Source organism: Mirounga angustirostris, unplaced genomic scaffold (assembly GCF_029215605.1).
Source record: "Mirounga angustirostris isolate CCGP_5_RB_7025 unplaced genomic scaffold, mMirAng1.0.hap1 SCAF_10, whole genome shotgun sequence".
In the NCBI taxonomy this organism is placed as follows: domain Eukaryota; kingdom Metazoa; phylum Chordata; class Mammalia; order Carnivora; family Phocidae; genus Mirounga; species Mirounga angustirostris.
Window position 1 is genome coordinate 5086806 of NW_026991718.1, and position 23088 is coordinate 5109893.

General features: G+C 46.8%; 1 protein-coding gene across 7 annotated transcripts in view; it reads right to left on the minus strand.

The window, feature by feature from the left end:
• Window positions 1-23088, minus strand: part of ASAP2 (ArfGAP with SH3 domain, ankyrin repeat and PH domain 2) — a 168161-nt gene that overhangs the window by 33440 nt on the left and 111633 nt on the right. For all 7 annotated transcript variants that reach the window (XR_010405406.1, XR_010405405.1, XM_045884057.3 and 4 more), the window contains 6 exons: window positions 14866-14969; window positions 14707-14776; window positions 8927-9014; window positions 3843-3891; window positions 3594-3760; window positions 1289-1422 (listed from right to left, as the gene is read on the minus strand). Coding sequence is in view for 5 of the 7 variants with exons in the window: in XM_045884057.3 (XP_045740013.1) it covers window positions 1289-1422; window positions 3594-3760; window positions 3843-3891; window positions 8927-9014; window positions 14707-14776; window positions 14866-14969 (612 nt within the window). In the remaining 2 variants the exon portion in view is untranslated. The remainder of the gene's footprint in view (window positions 1-1288; window positions 1423-3593; window positions 3761-3842; window positions 3892-8926; window positions 9015-14706; window positions 14777-14865; window positions 14970-23088) is intronic.

The window sequence follows — 23088 nt, forward strand, 5'->3', positions numbered from 1 at the left end:
ACTGAACACTTCCCACTGTCTTGAGAAAACCAGCAACGGCAATACAGCAACTGCCAGAGTTTACCAGAGAATTCGTGCTTCTCTGAAAACAGACTGTGGGAATCTCAAATCTACGCCACCATCAGCTGCCCAGGATACCACCCCCTGGACACATGCAGCTCTAAGACGTGGGTGGAATGCACCATGACATCGACAATAACCACACTGTGGAACCAAGGATACACTGCTGGAGTCCTGCCGAGTCTAGCTTAGTTCTAAACTTGACGTCATCAGGGATGTGACTCACCAGGAGACCAGAATTCACTCTAGTTTCTCCCAACTTTGTGTTTCAAGACCATAAAGGAATCCTCTGGAAAGACTGGAAGGATTTGACAAGATAGTACAAAATGCATTCGAAGTTCAGACACACTGGTTCTACAGCAGTCATCAATAAAATGCACAGCTCCTTGAGAGGTATATTGACCACAATCATTGATTTTCTGTCAAGACTACCGCTCTTTTCATTACAATCAACGGCAATCTGCAACCACTTAATGTTCACTGTCCAATGCCCAGCTACGCCAAGTGTTTCTAACACCGCTTACTACCAGCAATTACAGACTCTGAAAACAGTTCACAAAAGCTCCATTTTAGGTGGCCTCGAAACACCTAGTGTGATGTGCCTTTTCCTCAGTGGGGCCAGTCTCAAAACTCTGGACGTTACATGACAGAAAATGCTTCAGCCTCCCAGGATCAATGTACATCGCACTGCATGGCTTATGTGTTATCACCGAACCAAGAATGAAAGCCTTCCTTAGAAACAAAGGCAGTAAAAGCAAAGACCAGTGTCTCCCCGAAAGGGCGACAGTAAGGGCCCGAGGAAAAGAGCACTGAAGGCTTGAGCCGAGTGGTGACCACAGACTTGGCAGGAATCTGCGGGGGACTCGGGGAACACGTCCTCGACTGTCTCTGGGCTCGGCGTTCCGCGTGTGGTTAAGGAATGGGGTGAGCTAAACTGCACCACCATCCTAGTCCACGATCCTACAACAGTCGCAGCCCTCCTTTCTGTTTTACTTCACTTGATTTGTTTAAGAACCAAGTTTAATAACAAAAAGTGCCCTCACTACCAATAGCCAAGAAGGAGGAATCATCACTGAGGTTCTAATTGCCCAAACCCATCTGGAAAAAATCAACAACCATCAGCCCAATGGAATTTCAAGAAACCAAAATGGATTTGAATGCCAACATGAAAACTCAGCTTTCAGCTCATTCATCATTTCCATTTCAAAATCAAGGATCTGAGAATTACCAGCAGCTCAGATGTTCCTAAGACATCTAACGTGAGGGACTGCATCCTCGAATAGTGAACCCCGAGCTCCCGGTGGATTCCAGAGCACTCAATGCAGGTCAGGATGCCCAGATTGGTGGAAAGCCATGTAGGATCTGCCAAAGAGAACAGGGAAAATTGGAGCTTGCAGTAAGTAGCGGGCCGGAGTCACAACATTTGTCCTGTAGGGCTACTGCACGTGGAGTTTTGAGCACGAGCGTTTTCTCAATCCTTGACACAAGCCAGAGCTCTCATTCACCGTTCACTCTGCATTAGCACTGCACACAACACACACACACATGCACGTGTCTGCTCTCCGTCCTCTTCCCATCCCTCCATTTCTTTACGCATTTGTCTCGACCACCCTTCCATTCATTAAGAACTCCCCAGTGACAGGCGTTGTGAACACGCGGGACGCAGTGCCCTCTAGTGGGCACAGGTCTCTGAGGGGTGTCCTGAGCATCGACCATGCCCATCGCCAACCTTGGTCAGAGCAGCAGAGAAAAACCGCCACAGTCTAGTGCCAGATGGGGAACAGACTTACAATGTGTCTCTATGTTCGCACAACATTAACGGTACCGCTAGAGAGCACCTACTACGTGCTGATGCCATACTGTGTGCTCAGCACTTCAGGGGCAGCAGGAAGAGTTCTGATCGTAAGAGCTTTGGAAATTGCGGAGACTGACACAGAATCCTTCATTCAGCACATACAAGAGCGCCAGCAGGCGAACAGGTCAGGTGTCTACACAGTGCTCAGCAAGGAGAAGGGCCTTACTGGGGGGGGGCGGGCTACACGGCCTCCCTACCTGTGCCGAGGCCCAAGGCCATGCCAGTGCCCCGTCAACATGCTGCTCAGAGCAGTTACTTACCCCCTGAGGCATCCTACTATGCGCTGGCCACACGGCAGACACTCAAGACCTGCCTGACAGATGAAAGCTAGCCTGAAAATGGGGCATTCAAAATAAAGCCTACTCGAGGTACCTTATCACGGCCAGTAAGTACCATTCTCTTTCGAACCACCTGCTGCCCTTGGAAACTCACAGCAGGGAAACAGCATAACCTGGGTCACGAGATCACAGTCAAGTTCTTTTTTTAAATGTTTAATTATAAAAAACTTTAGCCGTTAGGAAATACTTCTGGGCATCTGTGTTTTCACTTCTACCCTATCGGCTGTATCACGCTCTCACACGCTCTCCGCAGGTAGGAGTGTGTTTCGACTACTTTGTACCAAGTTTCACGTCACCCACCCTGCAGCGTTTGCAAACAGAAATGTACAAAGCTTTGACTTCTTTACCGAAGCGGTTTAAAAGTCCAAGTGCTGCACTGTCCTCATCTTTTCTTAAGAAAAAGCACGGTTCACTACTTACCACTCCCTACCTCGTCTCCTGCCAGAAGGTAATTTTTAATGGGTCTGAGACCCTGAGGGAGTTCCTCAAACTACCCCCAGATATACAGCCTTTGGGGCAATAGGAACCTCCCAGCAATTCTCAACTGCCCACTCTATTTTTGTTGTGTTGTTTTTTGTAAGAACTGTCATAGAATGAGAGGAAGGAAAACGGTAACTGACCATCCCATGATCTTTCTCATTTTGTAAATGTCCAGAAACAGCTATTCCAAAGCTCCCCGGACCTCACGGCACCATTCCATCTTAGTCAGAAGAAATCCACTCCTTAGGCTTTTAAAATACTAGCTATTAAAATCTACAATGATACTCTATGTCGATTAAAAAAAATGAAGCCCCTGAGAGGCTTCATCAAAATGAAGAATAAACATCTCATTTCACAGAACGTGCACCTGGGAGGGACCCGAAAACATTCTCGGCCAGTTCCTTCGCCTTCCATACAGGAAAACCGATACCTAACAAAGAAAGTGGCTCTCCCAGCATCACAGACTAAACAGCGGCTAGAAGTTCTACAAAGCAGCACAAAGAGAGGATGGAGTAAATCCCGGGAAAAGCCACCCCTCCACGGCCACACAGTCAACATAATGAGCAGATGACCTTGGTTTCACCTGCCTTCTGTGCTTCCGTTTTCATTTCTTAAAAAGCTTCTAATCTTTTCAGCTCCATCAGGCCATCTTCGTGTTGCCCTGTGCGGGGCCCGGAGGTAGGCATCTTCCCACCCTCCACCCTCCACCCCCAAAGGTCTGCACACAGCCCAGGACGCAGCTGTGTGCCGCCCGGGCACCGCCGGGTCTGTAGTGAAAGGGAAAATCGGTGACTGGTCTGTGAATCGGAATGAGATGTGACTGTCCCAAAGCTGGGGGGAGGGACGGGGGAGGGTGTCACCTGGTGCCCCACAGTCGCAACACACGTCATTGCCCGTCATCCTCTGCACTTCGGAGATGATCTCCTTTGTCAGCTCTTGGACTATGTTATTTTCCCCGGTATTGTCATCCCCCTTAAATGCATTGTTTAAAGCTTCTTCTTTGCTGTTCTGCAGCACAGACATCCATCTAGAAAAACAACAGAGATGCTGTGTTAAAGCCCCAAGGACTGCGAGGTCCTGGCCCCAAGGCCCACCTCCAAGGAACTTACATTTGACATTCCTGCTCGTCCTCCGCTTGGAAGTGGTACGTCCTGTCATCTGCATGGCAAGAGGAGTTTGTCAATTGTGAGCCTGCACGGTAATCCGCACAGGATTCCAGCAGAAAGTGGTTTATAACTAACCTCAGGAATAACCGCAACTCTCCGCTAGGAAATGAACCATCTCTAGAGAACCGAGCCCTCCCTCGTGTCATTCCATGCCTTGCTTGCCCTTGCTCTGGGGGATTGTGGCTTTATCATCCAAATTCACAAACCTGCCCTGCCCTCCATTCCAGTTCATAAAGAGATGAAACTTACCCAGGCCGAAGCTATTCAGGGCCGGAAACCATCAACATGTTTTCAAAAGCTTTGCTTTTTAACTTGCTACAAAGTTGGTCCCCCCAAAAGTAATTGTTACAGCCCTTTGAATAATAAAAGCCTGTCCTCATGAGTATCTGAGAAGTTTTCTGGCCTTCTTAGAAAGAGGAGGCATTCTAGCAGGCCATGGGAGTGCTGTGTTGCAGGGCGAAGCAGGAGGGACAGCCAGGTGATGACGGGATGTGAGACCGTAGGCTCACACACAGCCATGTGAAAACACAGCAGCGTCTACAAGGCTTGTCCCAGACTGCTGACCCCTGTGCACGGAGCAGAGAAGAGGGGCACGGGATGTGCTATTCCTCCCAGAAGTGCAGAACCTCAGTCCAATTGTGGGAGAGCATCAGAGAAATCCAAGTTGAGGGACAGGTGACCAAAAAACCGATCAATCTTCTTCAAAACAAGTATCAAGGTCATGGAAGACCAGGAAAGGCTCTGACGTTGCCACAGCCAGTAGCAGATGAAGATGAAGTAAAAACGAACCGCGGGATCCTGCAGGGAGTCCCGAGCACCGGCGGAAACGCCCGAACCATGTAAGACTCCTCGTGAACAGCATCACCAATGTTGATCTCCGGGTTTTTTGGGGTTTTTTTAAAAGATTTTATTTATTTGACAGAGACACAGCGAGAGAGGGAACACAAGCAGGGGGGGTGGGAGAGGGAGAAGCAGGCTTCCTGCTGAGCAGGGAGCCCGACGCGGGGCTCGATCCCAGGACCCTGGGATCGTGACCTGAGCTGAAGGCAGACGCTTAACGACTGAGCCACCCAGGCGCCCAGATTCCCAGGTTTTGACAGAGTACACATGGCCGGTAACACGTACCATATACTACCAGACAAGCCATCAGGGGGCTGGTGAGGGATATACAGAGATTCTGTCTACAGTGAGTCCAAAACAAAGCCAAAAAGGAAAATTAAATTTAAAACCAAACAGAACGAAAAAAGGGAGGAGACCCAACTTCTGCAGAGAGCAGAGCAGTGACTGTCCTTGGGGACGCACAGAACCCTCGGGGCCCCTCTGAATGAGCTCACACGTCGTCTTCCAGCAGTGGTCTTCAGAGCCCTGGAAGCAGGCTGGTCCTGAGCGCGGCTCCTGGCGGGCTGGCTGGAGGGACACCGAGGCCCACGGAGGGCAAGCGGCAAAGACAAACACAGCCAGCGGCAGAGGAATCAGGTCTTCGACTCATGGTCCCATTTGCTTCTTCCCACCCTGTTCTACCGTTTTTCTCACACTAAGGGGGGACAGAACGACACCCCTGATCTAACCCCACCCCGTCACCGAGGAGAGGAGCAGGACTTAAGAGAACAGTTTCAAGTTCAGAAATATGAACTGAATTTCGGGAGTCAGCGGTCAGAGGCTGAGCCATGCGGAGGTGCCAGTGCCGGAAAGAGGGAGCAATGCCCCTTCTGCGGCTCCCACCTCCGGCCCTGATGTGAATGGCCTCAGCCGGAGGCAGGGCCTGGAGGCGCAGAGCCACCCCCCACACGGAGGGCCTCTCAGAGTTCTCGGGAAGCTGTGCTGTGGTGGGTAGTGTTAGGGGCTCTGTCTCTCACTGAGCTGCCTCCTGGCCAGACCCGCACAGCTCCAGGGGGAGAATCGAGGCGGCCAGGGGAGCAGCCCATTTCCTTTGGCCAATTCTATATTCTGACGTGTGAGGAGCAGGCGAAATGCTCTGTGAAAACTTCCAAGTAAGAATTCCCTCCTACAGACACTTTCGAGATGCTTATATATAAACTCAAGAGCAGTTTCTAGCAGCTTCAGCTCTGAGAGAAGAAAAAGCAAGAGAAGATGGTAGCTGGGGGCTGGGAAGGGCTGCCTCTCTACGTGAGGCTCCGGCTCCAGCTGGCCACAGCCCCAGTGTGTGGACCTGGAAAGACCCTGGCTCCTGGTCCATCTTATTCAGGCTGCCGCTGACCTAGGTCACCTGCAAATTCTCTTGCACCTTCCATCCTGCCAAGGGTGACGGTGTGATTGAGGACAGTGGTGCAGGACTTGAGTTTGCAAAGGGTGGGGGTCAATCTGAGGGCAACGGAGCTGGACGAACTCCTGAAGGCCTGGCCTTGCCACAGAAACGCCCTCCTTGAGGAGCCCAGGCCCATTTACAGCTGGCTCCGAGTGGGGAATGCCTGCTGGGGGAAAGAATGGTAACGGAGGGCCCTGCAGGGAACCAACGGAAGCCAGCTGTCAGTCTCTTACTCTTCCGGGCTGCCTGAGCCATTTCAGGATGGCTTCCCAGGAGGAGGGTGACTCTGGGGGCCTGAGACACCCACAGCTGAAGTATCTTCCTCACTGCCCATGATCGTGCAGCTTGACTTTTATTTCTCCAACCACCCAAATGTTTGAAGAGCTCAAACGCATCTTCGAGCTATGTGTCCCAGTAGCCTGGCTAGCAGGTGGGGGAGGAACAGAGAGGGCGACAGCCTCGTGTCCCGACTCAGGCACGATCAGACATGACCCCGAGCCCCAACCTTCTCGGGATGCTCGACAAATCAAGGCTTCACCACTTGGCAGCGTCTCCCTGGAGGACTCCTGGCCGGTTTTCAGGCTTCTCTGTGACAACTAAACCCACATACCGCTTCGACAAAGCATTTTCACCACAACTACTCCTAGGAGAGTAACACCTTTTGAAAACTAGGATGAAAAATTCGTAGGATTGGGATTCACTCTACCCACTAAAGGACGGTGGGAAGAAGAAGAAAGAAGCATTTTTCAAAGAATGACAATGGACTCTGGCAAATTTACAAAAGTGCCTCAAACCGAATTCGGGAAGCCCTTCTGGGTATCAGAGGCAGGAAGCCCTTGCCCAAAGATGTTTATTATGCATTAGATAGTAGAGCAAAGATACTGATGGAACCTTGGGAAATGCCGGCTTGCCAGAGCATTCACACGAAACCAGATTTACACAGGCCCGCCTTCCCACACGTCCAGGGAATGCAATAATTCACGCTTGGTAGGGAGCAGGGCACACTTACCATCTACTGACCCTCCTTGGTGCCTGACCAGTAGTTACAAATGTGTAGGTTGGGGAGTGCTTCGGGGTTGTTTACAAGTATGAAGTAAATGCCTCTGTGCATCTCACGGGGCCCCCGCAGGGGTGCTGGAGGGAACAGGGCAAGTAGAGGGATGTTCACCTCTGCCTCCCCGTGTGCGCGCAGCTCGGGCAAGCTCTGTTAACTACTAAGAGCCCATCAGGTCTTGAAGGGTGACACACTGCTTATCATGGGTTATTGCTTCAGAAAAAGGATGGCCTAAAGCCTCCGAGTGGTCCCCAGCCACTTGCTGACATCAGCTTATACCAACAAGGTCTCTCCCTTTACATAAAACTCTATTGCTCTCTGAAGGCAGGTAACCCCAGGAGCGATCCCATGTTATTATTTTTTTAAAAAGATTTATTTATTTATTTTAGAGGGAGAGCTCAGGGGGTACAGGGAGAGAGGGAGAGACAGAATCTCGAGCAGACTCCCCACTGAGTGTGGAGCCTGACACGAGGCTTGATCTCATGACCCTGGGATCAGGACCTGAGCCAAAATCAAGTCAGATGCTCAACCCACTGAGCCACGCAGGCGCCCCTCGATCCCACTGTAAACTACGGTCAGTCCTGCACGTTTACACTGTCTCGTGTGAATGAAGGATCTGAGAGTACAGAGGGGTAGACACATCTGTGGCCCTCACAAGACTTAGGAAGGACATGGGGTTTAAAGCAGGATAAAGTCAATATTACAAATTAGTCTAGAATCTGAAGGACAGAACAATGCCCAAACCCTTCACACACATCACACTGCTCAAGGCTCTCCTCCAACTTAGTACAGTGCGCATTACAACGGGGACAACAGGGTACAAGGATGAATGGCCATGGGCCTCCGTCTCATCATCCAGAGAAGTGGAGGTGGTAATAATTACCTCCTAAGCTTGCTGTGAGCAATAAATCATATAAGAAATAACTTCTTAGCCCTCAGTAATATAATCCAACAGACATCTTAAAAACTAGCCACGTCATGCTCTGGATACTGAGGCAATTAAGACTGTGCTCACCTTCCTAAGAGCACCTTCCTAAAATGCACATTCTAGACTTTTCCTCTATAAACACAATTCTTGTGCCTAAACCCGTTGTGACCCCCTTTGAAAGGGGATCTGGCTCCTTCCTCCCCCCAAACTGTAACCCTGCCACCTAAAAGTGCCATGAACAAAGGCCAATCTTGTTTCAAGACACACTAGTCCTTTCCTTTCTTAGGGACGCTGAGTAGACACTCATCACAACAGATGGTTCTGTGGTGATTCTTTTGTGTACACCACAAAAAAGAAAAGCATACCGAAGCAAAAAGACAAATTCTGTGGTGGGGAAGACAAAACAATTTCAAAAATGAATGCTTCCAGGGCTCTGAAGACCTTACCATGTTAGGGGTGCAGCATTTCTAACATCACCCAAACCATGGAAGCTTTGACAACACAGAATCGTCCTTCTTTATAGTTAAGTGAGGAGATTTTAGGCTCAAGGGGCTGATCTAGTCTAATCTCCTTGTTTACGGGGGCCCATGAGGAGAGCAGGGCCGCCCTCAGCGTCAGTTCCTAAACTGGAGGGACTGGCAAACAAACAGTTATGAGTGGAAAGAGGAAGCATGTATGTCATGTGAAGGCATTTCTCCTTGACAATCAATTTTTTGAAATGGGATTGACGCCCCAGCAGAGAGCTGAAAATCATTTCTCTAGTGGAGAAATAAACTTACGTGAAATAAGGTCAAAACACTTTTTCTCCTCGGGGTTGGTCTTCACTTGGCAGGTTAATAGGTTGAGCTTTGCCGGAGGCCGGTTTGCCTGTTTAAAAACAGAGAAATAGGGAGATGTGTGGGAAGGAGGAGAAAATCATATGGTATCATTTCTCATTAAAATACAGCAAGAACATGGGGCGCCTGGGGGGCTCAGTCTGTTAAGTGTCCACCTTCAGCTCAGGTCATGATCTCAGAGTCCTGGGATTGAGCCCTGTGTCCAGCTCTGCACCCAGCCGGGAGTCTGCTTGTCCCTCTGCCCCTTCCCCTGCTCCCATTCTCTTTCTCTGAAATAAATAAAATCTTTTAAAAAAAATACAGCAAGAACAGGATTTCCACTAGTTTGCAAAGATGGCTTGCAGAAGGCAGATTTTATGTAGGCAGGCACAACACAGCATGTCCTTAAATCTCAGCTCCCTGGAAGGCAGTTGCCACTTCCTGTGAGGGACACTTGGTGGCCCCACACCTACCCAGCCAGGGCGCAAGTGATGCTTGCTGTGAGGCTGATGGGCGTGGGCTCCCTGAGATCAAAATGCTCCACGGCTAATGCTCTGAGACATCTGTCCCAATTCCTACTGATGACACAGATGGTTGGCTGGGTGACTTAGGCACCAAGCTCAATTTCTGGTGATCTTAGAAGTGTTTTCCTGAGTGTAAACACTCACTTCCAAGGAAAGAAATCTCATAGCACAAAAATGACAGAGAAATTATTTTCCCTACTTTTTGAAGTCACAACAGGTAACAGATTGATAATCCTAAATGCTAACCATTTGTCACTTAAGTTTTAACAAAACCCATCTCATTCACATAAGTACCCCGAATCCCTCCCAACACAGTGGCAACAAAAGATCATAATACATTTTTGTCAGACAGATGTCAAAATGGGTATTTTATTACCATTTCAAAAACCACCATAATTAGTCCAAAAAAGGGCAAAGATCAAAGGATAAGATAATTTTAGGGGAAAAAAAAATATCAATGGTAAAATGTCTCTCAGAAATCTTGGAGAAATCTCCAAATATGAATGGGCTTATCTTACCCACCTCCCAAGCTGCACAAGGAAAAGATCAAATAAAATGCCGTATACGTCAACCTTTTATTCACCCTACCTGTGGCCACCAGCCACATTTACAGGTTGTGAAAGCTTGGATTTGGCATTCATTGAGAAACACACACATGAGCATCCACACCTGGGCAGACCTGTGAGACCTTCATTCATTTATAAACTCCTTTCCACTAAACTCAGGGTAGGGGTAAGGGAGCATAGTCTCCATTCAAATAGGATGGATCCTTGCAGTGTGAAGTTTGGGTTTGATAAAAGGAAGGTGGGGTAAAAACAGAAGTTGGATAAAAAGGGTGGACCAGACTCTCCTGGTCTGTAGCCATGCTGGGCTCATCTCTCATATGAAATTCACTGGATATTCTCCACAGTCGTAGATGCCTAACAGAATCCTTCAATCGTCAGAAATCAGTATTAAAAGACTTCAAGCTCTATCCAATCTTGCAAACCTTGACAATTCCAAGTGAAAGTACCATCAATCCAATTTTGGATCTTTACCAACAAAATTACCTGGCTCATCTAGGAACCAGTCCACCAAATAATATATTTCTACAGCGCCAAGTGGTTGACCACACCACGATGCAACCACATACTTGACCGCATAAAGTAGTTGTCTACCTGTCACCTCCTGTGATCACACAACTACATATATGCATCTAGGGGATGTTCCTGGCCTATTTCCAAACTGCTGGTGTCCACTGGATCTCAGGCACAGGAGCAGTAAGAGGGGCTGGTGTACACAGAAACACTTTGATGGGGCGCCTGGGTGGCTCAGTTGGTTAAGCGACTGCCTTCGGCTCAGGTCATGATCCTGGAGTCCCAGGATCGAGCCCCACGCGGGCTCCCTGCTCGGCAGGGAGTCTGCTTCTCCCTCTGACCCTCCTCCCTCTCATGCTCTCTGTCTCTCATTCTCTCTGTCTCAAATAAATAAATAAAATCTTAAAAAAAAAAAAAAAAAAAACTTTCATGCACAAGAAGATAATTCTGAATAGTAAGAGTAGCTACATTTACTCAGCAATTAAAAACCATCATCATCATTATTATGATTTGCCTACAGGAGGCAGGTACTACTGTTCTAAGAATTTTTAATAAAATAACTCATTTAATTTTCCTTAACTGACCTTTGAGGTAGGAACTGCTCCAGTTTTATAGACAGAGGGACTGGCCCAGATAGACTAAGTAATGTGATGAATCTTACAGAGCTTGGGGGCAGTGAAGCAACATTTGAGCCAAGGGCAGCCTGGGCTCAGAGCACAAGCTCTTAACTGCAGCACATGGATTTCCATGGAAAGCAGAGGCACGGACCTGGACATATCTGTGCATACCTTTCAGTGCCACAAAAAAGCACAACTGAATTAAAACCACCCTCTAACTTGTATCCTTCCATCTTCCCTGTGCCATGGGGAAAGCTGCTCATTCTTACCAAGACAGCTACCCTCAAAGACAGACTGTCCTTCACATGTACAAACAGCACAAGACATGGGAAAATATTCAGGGCCTCTATTTGAAGTAGGAATAATTCTGAAGGCACAAATGTGGCTACATGTTCAAAGTAACAGCTGTCAGAGTAGGTCCCCAAAACTCAGAACAGCTGATACTGCTGAAGATGTCAGCTTGTATGTTTTACATTAATAAATGTTTGCTATTTGTCCATCCAGATTAAGGAGTAGCTGACACAAAAGCTGTAAGAAAAAATCTACAGGAGAAAATTTTTAAATAGAGAAAACTCTATCCTTTTAATTCTCTCCCCTGCTGCAATTTGAGAGAAATGGTGTCATCACTGAATTCAGCTATAGAACAGTTCTACCTAATGCATCAGATACCAGTGCTCTTTGAGAGCTTAATTTGAAAAGCTCTGCCTTAATAGAAAGGAAGGATCAGGAAAGAGATCTATAGATTTTGTGTTTGACTCAAGGCACTGATTATCAGAGCTCCTCTCATTTTAATAATGCCATTCTATTTTTTCCAATTTCTCAGGCCTTTAATAGGAAGTCTGTATTCTTCATGATTGATGATCATTTAAAAAAAATGAGACTACATAATAACCAGGGGACATTTCTTCCAGTTTAAAAAGTCTCCAGTCTTTGGCAGTGTGGCAAAGTGATGCACTTGGCAAAGATGATACTCAATTAGTTATTTTGTCCCAAGGATCACTTTTCTCAGTGCCAGAAAACACAATTAACCTTGGCTAACAGGGAATACCAACTACAGCTTTCACTGAATCCATCCGGATGTTATCACCGTCCCTCTGCTAGAATACAGGACACAACAGTCTCCTCTCCCAAAGGCTGCCAGCTTCCTGGGAAAAAACTGGTTTTCCAAATGGCACAAATACACCCCGTGATTCCACAATGTAAAGATCTGATTCTCCACTGAGCGCCAGCTACCGCTCTTAGATCCCCATTTACTCAATCAGGTCTTTGTGAACAACTGTCCTTTTCCCCCGATGATAAATTAGCCTACTCAGGGAGACGCTGGCTACAAAGGAGCCAAATCCAAACAAAATCAAACAAAAAGGCACCTCTCAAATCCCTTTCTCGGCAGAGGTTAATTCACATCACTGCCCATGAACACTGAGTGCAGTGGCGTGTGTGTGTGTGTGTGTGTGTGTGTGTGTGTTGGGGGGCGGATTCTGCTTTCCAGAGCAAGCAGAATGCACACAGAATTAGGAGAAAAGGACAGCTCTCTGGTATGTGTATAGGCCCTGCTTTAGGAACCCTCTGGTCTTCCTGGCAAGGCAGAGGGCCAGAGGCAGGGTTGCTCCCACGGCACCCAGCCCAGGCTGCGAAGGGCCCGGTGAGTCACAGAGAGCGCACAGAGATTCCCTAGACGGGGATCCCCCTAAACACAAAGCACTTACTAAATATGCAAGTTGCGTGACAAGGTGAGCTGTCAGCACGCTAGTAAAGCTAGCTATAACTACTACCTGCCAAAAACCGGAGCAACCCATCAACATTTAAAGGAAACTGAGCCTCTGCATCTTCTAGGGAGAAGTAATGGAAGTGATGTGAGCCCAAGTTTACACTGTGAGCAAAGGATTACTAGGCCTGTTTTCATTTCTCTCTCGGAGGGAGAACCACTCGCCAGCTTAAGCCGAGGCTCTGGGTCTAGCAGAATGCTTTAATGAGGCAGATATACCAAATGACTTAAGAGCTGTAAAGAGGCACAGAATGAAACTCAGTCTTACTCTGTGAAATTTTCTGCATGGAGGCAATAAACCTGAATTAAAACAAACAACTGAGTAGAAAACAATTTGAAAGCAGAGCACAGAAACACAGGTGTTTGGAGCAGGGATGGAACCTGGCCATCATCCAGTCTGTGGTCTTAATTTTAAAGAGGCATGGTGACTAGATAGATCAGCCTCCCTGAGTCTATAGCACTCCTCCCCAACACTCAGGCATTTGTCTATACGGAAAGAACATCACATCAGGATCCAAACTGCACAGCCCTGGGAGTGATGTTGTGACCATGAAGGAGGCCAGTGAAGGCTGGATTTTAGAAAAGAGAAATGATCTCTATTTGCCCAGGCAAGAGACACATTCAATCTCCTAGGCCAAAGGTCCCAAGAGATCCCTATAGACACTGAACGTATGCTAGGGCCCAGTCTCTCTCTCTTCCCCAAGCAGTCAGTGAAAACGAAGGGGCCCCTAGTGGGACACAATCGAGGCTCAAGGGAGGTTTTACTCTGTTTCCTTATGCATGAGTCATGAGAAGAGCTGTTTCTCTGGAACTCACGTTGAGCTATTACCTGTCTACAGCTGTGCTCCTGCCCATCTCTGCCTTTCACCAGGGGAACTGGTGGGAAAGGGGGGTTGGGGGGAATGACAAAGACTCCGGGTCATCTCTACTCCCATGCACTCACAGGACTGGGGCTGCTTGTATGCACATAGTACCAGGCCTTCTGCTTGGGGAACAGAAATGCTGGCCACCATCAGTGTTCTCATTAGTCCCAAAATAGCAACAACTCAGCCTTTAGACATTTTCAAAAATGTCTACCAGCCTACGTGGTATTTATCAGATTCTGTCATACCAGGTAAGGCATGATACACCTAAGCCACCGTGGGAGAGAGCACCACGGTGTGAAAGGCTGTGTTTGTAACTGTGGTTAAAATCCCTGGTCTGGAAGATAGATTAGTAAATCATTTTATTCAGATTGATTGGTTTTTCAATAGGCTACACACAGAGGCCTCCGTTTCTTGCAAGGACTCTTATACACAGGATGACAGAAAAAGGTCTTGATTAAGGTTGGGCGCAGTGTGTTAGATTTCTACAATACATGACTGAAATCTCTCTTCTCTTGGATTTCGGATTCCCAGTGTACTGACCACCGAAACGCTTCCCCTCTAATGGAAAAGTAGGCATCTTCCCAAGCAGGATATTCGATTTCCAGAGACAAAGACAGCTGGGAAGTGGTGGGCTGTTTGTTTCTGGAAGCCACTGGCGTCTAAATGAAGACCGCCGACCCAGTCAGGCAGTGAACGACACAAGGCTCTCCCCAGCTGGAGCAGCGTGAACAGGGGACAGGTGCACCACATCGAGAAGGACCCCAGATGCGCTCTCCTAGCTGAGGTGGGGGGGCGGTTGTCTTTAAAAGGCGTTGTCAAGGCCAGAGCGTGCCCAGTGGCTGGCATCCCCCACTCACCTCCCTGCAGCAGCCCCCGAATTAAAAGAGAATACTTACGGTGCCGTGGGATATGGTCAGGAAACCATTTTTAACTGAACATTTCCTTTTCTGCCACACTTTTCGGATCCTTAGAGATAAATGGGAAAGAAAAGAGTTGAGCAATTTTGGGCGCAGGAGACCCACGCGCACATCACCTCCAGCCCCACGGCCACTTACCCGTCGCTCTTCTTATAGAGATTGCCGTTCCGCTCAGTCCCGTGCTCTTTGTTTCCCTGAGGCTGATGTAAACTATAGGCTGTACTCTGGCGAATTTGTGGATCCTAAAAATGGTCGAGAAGTTGCTTTTAATCCTGTCCAGATTCCAAGTTTTAAAAAAGCCATCCTTACATTTTTTTAAATTAGAGAAATGTCATCTATCAGCACACCAAAAAAAAAAAAAAAAAAGGGCATAAAAGTCATACCCAGGAATTCGTTAATGCCACCTGCAAGGCTGGAGAAGTAAATGTCAAACCAGCATCCCCGAACTAGCTGATGGAGAATGAGCTATTTGGAAGTTACAGATTTTACTTAATTATGAGCCTTAAGTCCCTGATAATGGCAAGAAGCTCCTGGTGTGGCAAAAGCAGCTTTCAGAAGAAAGGTAACATATGTGTTAGAAAAGGCAGCACTTTTAAGCAAGAAAAATCCCCAATGTTCCACCTCTTACTTGTAGGCAAGTCACTTACGCTCCCTGCCTCAGTTTCTTCCTTGGAAAATAGGAAAACAATACCCAGTAAAATGATAAATATAGTAAGGTCTGAGTAAGAGAACACGTGTGAACACCCGGTACATAACAGGTGTTGAACAATATTCCCCTCCTGATCCATCAACCCAGCAAAGGGGCCGAAGCACTGAACCTAACCGCCTCAGCCTCAGGGCAGACTGTGCACTTGGTCAGCAGAGAATCTGCCACAGTTGGAAACTCCGGTCTTCAGCTACCCCAGGCATCCAGTGGGCGCTCAACTATTGAACAGATGGTATCAGAAGCCCTGAGCCGAGCGTGGAAAGGAACTGTCCATACTAGAACTGGAAATTCTGGCAGACGTAGGAAACGGGGGAGCAAAACATGAACAGAGTTCACAGGCCAACTGTTTATTGAGAAGCTCCCAACTGCTCCATTTCATAATGGAGGAAATAGAAACACGATGAAAATACGTGATTTGGTTAAGATGCAGAGCCTGTTAGGGCCAGAGAGGAGAATGGAAGGGAATTCCAACCTCCCCCTCGATGCTCCTTCCATGTGCCCTCACCAGAAGATGTCCCAAGACACAGTCTCATCTCCACCATCCTTGGGGAAACTAGGCACTGCCTGATGAAGAAGTCAAAGTGATCCGGACCAAGTACACAAGTACTCTAGAAGTGAAGGGCCAAGTCGGGGAAGCCACAGGAGTCTGGAGGGACGGAGTTTTCGAGACGAAAGCAAGCAGAGATGGAGAATAAAGGGAGAGTAACACACAGACGCATGGAGAGGAAAGTGGTGGCTGTGGTCATCCTCTGTGGATATCAGGACAGCTAGTGTAGCTCAGACAAAGTGGCCAAGTGGTAGAAGGGACAGACAGACCTGAGTCAGAGTTACCGACTTCATCTGAAGGCAACAGCTAGCCACCTCACTTCTTGACAGTTTTAAAGGTTTTTGAAGCATAACATTTTAAATTTTGATGAAATTTATCTATTGCTTCTTTTGTCATTTATACTTTAGATGTCACATCTAAGAAACCCTGGCTTACTCCAAGATCATGAAGTTATACCTATGTTTTCTTCTAAGAATCCGAGTTTCAGCTCTTAGACTTAGGTTTCTGATCCATTTTGAGTTAATTTTTGGTTATGGTGTGAGGTAGGGGTCCAAATTCATTCCTTTGCTTGTGGCTATCCAGTTGTCCCAGCAACACTTGTTGAAAAGACTATTCTTTCCTCACTGAATTGTCTTAGCACCCATGTTGAAAAAACAATTGGCCATATGTATAAGGGTTTATTTCTGGACTCTCAATTCTGTTTCACTGATCAGTAAGCCTAACCTTGCAGCAGTACCACACTGTCTTGATTATTATAGCTTAGTGGTGAATCTTGAAATCAGGAAGTGTGAGTCCTCCAACTTGTGTTCTTTTTCAAGGCTGTTTTGACTATTCTGGGTCCCCTGCATTTCCTTATGAGTTTTAGAATCAGCTTGTCAATTTCTGCAAAAAGGAAGGGGGGAATTTGATAGGGATGGCACTGAATCTGCAGATCAGTAAGGGGGCTGTGGCCACCTGAATAGTATTAAATCCTCCATTCCATGAACATGATCTGTCTAGCACAGGCGTTTTGTTTTGTTTTGTTTTTAGCACTGACTTTTTAATTGTGAGATATATATGGGACTACTCTGCAAATAAGGAAAATCAAAAGAAAATCTTGATCTGAGAAATCAAATAACGTGCTCAGGCATCCCATCACTGAATTGACAACAGAGCCTAGACAAATAGACCCCAAAATAGGAGAAACATCCTCATTCTTCACAGAGAGTTCACGCAGCACTCCTGCCTCCAGACGGGCAAACAACTCACTCATCAGGTGAGGATGGTGCCAATTTCCACACTCTCTCAGAAGGGGAGAATATTAGCACTAGAAATCTAGAGCAAACCCAGCTTTATGCATCATTGGGAATAAATGCAGTGGAGGAGAAACAGAGAAGTGCTGTTCACCTATACGAATCCCTGTGAAAGACTAAAAATAAACTTGTCAAAAGACTAAACTGCACAACCAAGAAATACGACTATTGATTTAGGGAGGAAAAAAAACCCTGCACAAAGTAAGTGGTGGGATCATGTGACAACACTGCGAATGTGTTCACGCCGAGCATATTAATCAGAATGCTCACAGGCCTTATGAACAGGAAAAAGGGCATTCTTCTTTTCAACAGAATCAGACCCTTTGCCAGACTTTAAGGAAGCAATTATGGTTTTATTCTTTAGACCAGACATTTCTTGAATCAATTAAAAAGTGGAGGCAAATCTGAAGCTGTACAATGTAAAATGTGTAAATAAGAGGAATATATTCTATTTGACATAAAATTGAATCTGCTTTAGAACTAATTATTTCAGCATCTTCAAGGTGACTTCTAAGTGATCCAACAAAAACAGCCTTTCTTCACCTGTTCATAGAGGTATTTTATACAATACCTCATCAGGTGAAGGGGTGACAAATGAAGTTTGCCTTTTCACATAACCAAGACTGCAACTCAATGGAATACAATCCAAGAGAAAAGAGCCTTTACTTCTGGGAAAAAGAAGAATCTAACACAGAGAGGCGACTGGCTGGGGGCTGGGGTATCCACGTTACCCTGACTCTCGGAGACTCTCCATCACACTCTGCACTTCTTAGAAAAGCCAAGGATGCCCAGGACTTGACTGAGTGAGCCTCACAATGTGGAGACTGTCCCTATGTCTGAAGCACATAGGTTAAGTAGGCATTTTATGGACCTTCAGAAGGCTCTCCTAAGGTTCTTTCAATAAGCACATATCCTCTATCCTGTGACATCCAGGCAAGTTCTCAGACCCCAGGAACCATTCATGACCCTAAAGTTTATGTGGCCATATGAAGTGTTAGGCATTGGGTCCTGCCAAGACAGAGAATGCCCAGATGAGCAGTAGACTTAATATGTGAAATTTTCAGGAACAGGGGAAAAAAGAGTGATGATGTTGCATATGTTATACATATAAAGATCTACTCATTACATCAGAAGTATCCCTGAGCTCCCTAAGACCCTAGAACATCATAAAAACTTACACACTTTAGGGGTGCCTGGGTGGTTCAGTCGGTTAAGCATCTGCCTTCAGCTCAGGTCATGATCCCGGGGTTCTGGGATCGAGCCCCATGTTGGGCTCTCTGCTCAGCGGGGAGTCTGCTTCTCCCTCTCCTTCTGCCCCTCCCCCTGCTCATGCGTGTGCTCACGCTCTAATAAGTAAATAAATAATCTAAAAAACAACAACAAACTTAGACACTTTGTCTACCTCTTAGAAAGTCTGTATTCAGACAATTCTTGTAATAAATGGATCACCAAGGAGTCACCCCTGGATGCTTGAAGTTTCTCTACCAAGGGAGAGCTGTAACGTCCAAGTATGTCCCACATACGTCCAAGTACCTTCTTGGGCTATGACAGGTGTGTCCACTCACATGGACACAACCAGGAGCTGGGGGCTTTGCTAAGCAAGCACTAAGCCATGGTCTAAGAACAGTGTTTTCAAATCTCATTACCACACATTCCCCATTATTTCTGGATATTTTTTAAAGAAGATTCTGTCTGATACAAGGTATTATTAAAGTCCTATAATCTGGCTAAAGAGAACAGGCTTGCAGTGGAACAGACCAGGGTTCAAATCCTGGCCCTGACACTACTGAGTGGGCTCCAGCAAGTACACTTTCCTCCTCTCTTGGACTTAAGTTGTAAATGTGGGCACGTGGTATTATATATTACCACCTGCCCTGCAAGCCCGTTGTCTGGATTACTGGTCACAGTTATCAAGTGCCTGGAAAGACCTAAGAAATAAGGCAAGTAGGCATGGCCAAACCACAGAGCAGAACCCTGATGCAGTGAAGGGACAGGAAGTGAAGTGTGGATGAAGGTGGGCAACTGGGGAAGTGGCAGAGCCAGGGGTCAGGAACAGGGGGTCAGTCTAGGTTGGGGTGTGACGGCTCCTAAATCAGAGTGGGGAAGAGGGTCAAGTGGGCGGTCAGTCTAGGTTGGGGTGTGACGGCTCCTAAATCAGAGTGGGGAAGAGGGTCAAGGGGGCAGAAGGGCAACCTATCAGAGACAACAGCACAAAGAGCCATTGCTGTTCAACCAACAAGTGGTGGGAATTAGGTATTTTTTGGTTCACTATGGTTCTTCAGCATCTAGGAGCACAGTATCTGTTGAATGAACGAACAAACTAGAACCTATTTATCAAGACAATGTGTGAAGTGCTTTATAGAGACTATCCTCTAGATCTCATAACAACTCTCTGAGGTGGCAGTATCATTCCTATTTTACAGATGAAGAGACCAAGGCATGGAGAGATCAGGTAACTTGCTCCACGCCATCCTAGTAGGAAGTGAAGACCTACGATTAATTCATGCTCTTCTGCTCTGCTAGACAGTTACCCAGGCAAATTTTCCATCCTGGACAGAAGCTGGCCCACCTACCCCACCTGCTGGGACTCTACTAACTCTGAATCATCCTCCAAACCCTCATTCCCAACGTACTAACCCGCCTAGCACACATACCCATCTCCCACACAGGGGAGACACCCTTTCTGGGAGCTGACCTCCACTGGAGCGCTCATCACACTGTATCCCAATTTTCTGACCCTACTACCAGGCTGTGAGCCCTTTAAGAGGTGAAAACTGTATCTATCTTACTCTGTCTGTGCAGTGCCTGGTCTAGAGTAACTGCTAAGAAAATGGGGGTTGAGGGGCGCCTGGGTGGCGTAATCAGTTGAACGTTTTGGCTCAGATCACGATCTCACTATCGTGAGTTGGAGCCCCGCATCAGGCTCTGTGTTCAGTGGGGAGTCTGCTTCAGATTCCCTCTCCCTCTCCCTCTCCCTCCTGACATGCTCGCTCTCTCTCATAAATAAATAAAATCTTTAAAAAAACAGAAAGAAAGAGAAAAAGAAAATGGGAGTTGAATGTGTGACTCAATGAACAAGTCTTCCATGAAGGGCGAACTGAAGGCCAGTCAGGCCACTGGGAGCTTGGCAGAAGAGACAAGAAAGTGAACACCTGGCCAGAGGGTTGTGATTAAGGCCAGATTTAGGCATGATAAGATACACAAGCCTAGACCAGAAAAGCCAGAGTCGGAAGAGAATTATCGCTGTCACGGACCTCTGCTCCCTGGACAGCACATACTATTCAAACACATTCCTACCAGACAGGGACACTTGAAAAGTGGGGAGCACTGGAGCACCTGGGTGGCTCAGTCGGGTAAGTGTCTGCCTTCAGCTCAGGTTGTGATCACAGGGTCCTGGGATCAAGCCCTGCATCAGGCTCCCTGCTCAGCAGGGAGTCTGCTTCTCCCTCTGCCACTCCCCCCTGCTTGTGCTTGCCCTCCCTCAAGTAAATAAGTAAAATCTTAAAAAAAGAGAGAGAGAAAAAGAAAAGGGAGGAGCATAAAGCTGACATGAAGAGAGACCACACTTGAGATGTCCAAAGTGGGAAAATCATTGTGGTTTCAGCACTCAAGCCTACCAACACCTGCTCCCAGAGGCTGAGTCCTCCCGCTAGAGGCACGAGTCTGGGTTCTCAACAGCGAACGGCAGAGAACCCACATGCCAACAATGAGGTTTTGGCAGAGAATCTGCCAGCACTGCAATGGGATCTGTCCCACAGGACTCTACTGAGATGGGACGTACATGGGATGGGGAAGCAGGAGAAGGCTCATGCAAGAATGAGCAGTATTGGAGGGCTTTAACTTTGCCAGATGTTAAAACTATGGTGCATATATAGTAGTCACCGCACCGTTTAATTCTTCTATAAGTCTGAAAAAATTCATAATAAAAGTGGAAAAATCAAATATCAGAATCTTTGTTACAGACAGCAGAAATATCAAAAATACAAAACGCCAGTGAGGTATGGGGGCACTGGGATCATAATGGCACAGTCTCCCTCCCAAAACGTAGCTACAGGGTGACAAAGAGAAGCAGCCCAAAGCCGCCATATGCAAGAGCCACATTCTTCACTTAGACCAAATGACTGATGTTTGAGATTTACAGGAAGGAAATAGGACAGTGGCTCACACCAATCATCAATGCAGTTTCCTTGGGGCACGTTACCTAATTTTTATGAAATGAAATTATGTAGTCGCTTAACCAATTAAGCCACCTAGGCACCCCGTGAATTGAAATTAGGTAGTAAGAATTTTTGTAAATGTTAAATAAAAATTATCCACACCTTCAGCTAAGTCAGAGAGAGAATCCAAAAAAAAAGGGAATGAGAGTGCCCAACGTTCAATTCTTGCTGTAACTGGAAGAGACGGAACCCTAATCATAAAAAGTATTTAATAATATATAAAATTCCACTTATGCACATTTGCTTCCTACTGACAACTGTGTTCAGAGATCAACCACTCTATGGAATACCATCATCAAAAAGCAATGCAGAGCGTAATACAACATCCAGTATGACACAATCACGAGCAAGAAACTGGAGAGTTCCGTATTTGGGCAGAAAGCCAAAGAGGAGCAGTAAAGAAGGTTCTTATGATCCCTCTGTGCAGTTGTGGGCAGCTGGGCTGGGTGTCAATAAAAGCACACAAACACAACAAACCATAAAGACTTCTGGTCTGTGCTGGTAGATTTGTTATATTTTTCTGCAAAGCTATAAATAACCAGCTGACAACAGCCAGTTTTCCCAAACCTCCTAATTCTGCACAGCTAAAGTAAACGGGGCCTTTGCACTGCGCCCAGAGGACCACTCAACTGCAGACTCTGCTCTCCTTTATTATAAGCCTGAGCTTAGCTTCGTGGGTTTGATACTCCTTTTCAGACAAGAGCGGCTCTCAACCACTCCCAGACCTGCGCTGGGGAGCTGGCTGCTTTGTCGGCATTGGGGCTCCTACACCTACCACCACCTCTTCTAGTTAAACCTAAGCCCCTGTTTTCTCCATACTCCAAGTTCTTTTTCTCCTTCTTTTCTGCTTATCATCCACATTTGGGAATATCAAAGCGTCAGGATCTATATTCTCCAGACTGGGAGGAAGCCACTATCCCGTGGGTAATTTCAAGCACTCACATATGACCTCAATCTGCCAATCTCTCACTTAGCTGACCCACGTTTACCAAAAACCTAGTAAACGAGCAATATGGTCCTACAATGTCATGGCTGGTGAGGCCCAGAAGGCAGGAGGGCAAACTCAAGCTGCCAAGGTCTAGCTAGAGAAAAAGCATCTGTGCACTTGAAGACACAGCCAATAACCCATAAGGAGTATGTCCTGATTGAAGTAACTGGAACTCAGATCATTGGGGCTGGGGTGAGCAGAGGCAGGGCTGTGGGTGGTTGAGAAGGACATGAAGAATTCAGCTAGGCAGCAGGAGGGGAGGGAGGGCATGAGTCGCTCTGCTTCCACAAAGGGACAACAGCAAATGTATAAACCATAAACTTGGAAATTTTCCTTTCAGTAATATTTAAGAATCCAAATTCTTTACCCTTTAATAAAACCCAGAGAAAGGGTTAAAATTAAAAATGCTACTGGCCATTAATGTATGCACGGAAGAAACTAATTTAAGTTCATGAAGAAAGCATGCAAAACTCTCCAATTTATTAAAATACTGAACTACTTACTCTCCTAGACTTCGGTCACAAAGGTAAATGCATTTGGGAGAGAAAGAACAATATTCAGTTATAGTACAGGAACTCAAAACTGAGCATACCAAACTGCAGTGAACTTCA